Source organism: Hermetia illucens, chromosome 1, assembly GCF_905115235.1.
Source record: "Hermetia illucens chromosome 1, iHerIll2.2.curated.20191125, whole genome shotgun sequence".
Taxonomy (NCBI): domain Eukaryota; kingdom Metazoa; phylum Arthropoda; class Insecta; order Diptera; family Stratiomyidae; genus Hermetia; species Hermetia illucens.
The window spans coordinates 91,262,177-91,264,185 of NC_051849.1; the positions used below are offsets into that span (position 1 = coordinate 91,262,177).

General features: G+C 37.3%; 1 protein-coding gene across 1 annotated transcript; it reads left to right on the forward strand.

Annotated features, from left to right (window-relative positions):
* The first annotated feature begins 500 nt into the window (after positions 1-500).
* Positions 501-1,456, forward strand: LOC119654670 (piggyBac transposable element-derived protein 4-like). The gene is made up of 2 exons (XM_038060207.1): positions 501-801; positions 861-1,456. The coding sequence occupies exons 1-2, from the start codon at positions 501-503 to the stop codon at positions 1,454-1,456; spliced, it is 897 nt and encodes a 298-aa protein (XP_037916135.1).
* Positions 1,457-2,009: the final 553 nt, after the last annotated feature.

A 2,009-nucleotide genomic window follows, 5' to 3' on the forward strand; every position in this document is an offset into this window, starting at 1 on the left:
GTGAATTTTGTTTGGGTCTTCAGTATCGTCGAACGTAAGCACCAGTGACTGAAAGAACAACCAGAATGAAGAAGAAGTCCATGATGGATTTCTCCAGACAGATATCTATCTGGCAGGCAGACAGATGACTTTAATAAGGTTTTGTTCTACACAAAACCTTAACCTTCATCCGTCCCTCGTATCAATTTGATACGAATTGCTACTTTCACGTTCTGTATTTTGTAGTAATATTAATATTTTGACCTGCTTTTTTGGCCCAAGGAATATTTTTATGAAATTCATTAGATAATATATTTCCTTCTTTTCTATTTTTCACCCAATTGGCACAATAAAAAAAGTCACGTAAAAGCTCCTCGCGTATCAAATTGATACTACGTAATGTTATGTGTTCGGAACAGAGGTACAGTACCGACATTTGTTTTCTTGTAGCTATCAAACGAACACAGTTCTGTCTGCTTGCCAAGCGTATTTTGTGTTCACTTTCGCGTTTTATTGTCGAAATGTCGAATTTATTTGATTTCGATCCTCGTGAAGACGACGAGGAAGAAAGTGATTTTGATCCATTTGAAACTAGTAGTGACGACGAAGAATATTTACCAGAACCGGGTGAAAATGATGAAAGTAGTGAATACGAGTCAGACGACGATGTTGTAGATAATGAACCACAGCAACATGAAACTACTTGTTCTGAACCGAAGGAGTTTGTGTTATCGAAAGATGGAAAATATTGTTATTATTTCGAGCCGCCGCCACAATTGCCGAATAGATCTAATGCTTCATTTGCTCTACATGAAACACCTGGTAAATTTTTCTTCATATTCTACTTCTTCTTGTTATGCTTGTGATATTTGCTTGAACAGGTCGAACTTTGTTTGCGTCGTCACGATGTACTGATATTTTGTCGTCTTTTCTATTATTCATGGAACCAATCGAAAAGACAATAGTTGAAATGACAAATTTATATGGACCTCGAAAATACAAGGAACTTTGGTTACCAGTTGATATTGCTTCTTTGCGCGCCTATTATGGTTTGCTAATATTAGCTGGCGTGTACAGATCGCATGGGCAATGTATAAATGAATTGTGGGATGACCAAACAGGACCACCAATCTTCCGCGCCACAATGACTTTGAAAAAATTCAAATTAATAAATGAATGCATTCGTTTCGATGACAAAGAACAGAGAAAGGAAATTCGATCAAGAGATAAATTGGCACCAATACGAAACGTTTACGACAAATGGGTGAATCGATTGAAAATGTGTTACACTGTTGGGAAAAACGTTACAGTAGATGAACAACTTGTACCATTTCGCGGTCGCTGCCCATTTACACAATATATACCATCAAAACCGCATAAATACGGTATCAAAATATGGTGTTTGTGCGATGCAAGTATTATGCTTGGAATCTTGAAGTATATACGGGTCGCGATCGAAATTGTAAAGCAGGAGTAAATCAAGGCCAAAAAGTTGTTCTGACTCTAAGCAATCAACTGAGTTGTCGTAACATCACAACAGATAATTTTTTTACTTCACGGCAGTTGGCACTAGAATTGAAAAAGAAACAAAACAAGTTGATTGGAACGATCAGAAAAAATCGAAAAGAAATTCCACCATTGCTGCTGCAAATGAAAAACAAACCAGTATATCATTCCGAATTTGTGTTCGATCATGGTTTGCGCAGCACAATGGTTTCTTACGTACCAAAAAAGAATCGTTTTGTCACTCTATTTAGTACACTTCATGACCAGAAAAGTGTGGCTAACGACGAACAAAAAAAGCCGGAAATTATTCGATTCTATAATGCGACGAAAGGTGGTGTTGATTCTCTAGATAAACTCGTAGGCACTTATCGCTGCAAACGCAAGGTGAATCGTTGGCCATTAGCCCTTTTCTGTAACATCCTTGATACTTCAGCATACAACAGTTTCGTAATATTTATTCATCTCAACGCAGATTGGAAATATGAGAAAAAAAAGTATCGCCGCCGCTTGTACTTAGTGAAGCT

What these genes read in the sequence shown, in the direction of transcription:
- LOC119654670 (XM_038060207.1), top strand. Translation starts at nt 501, where the DNA reads ATGTCGAATTTATTTGATTTCGATCCTCGTGAAGACGACGAGGAAGAA. An exon ending in TGCTCTACATGAAACACCTG is followed by an intron (nt 802 to 860) that starts GTAAATTTTTCT and finishes TTGCTTGAACAG; the next exon opens with GTCGAACTTTGTTTGCGTCG.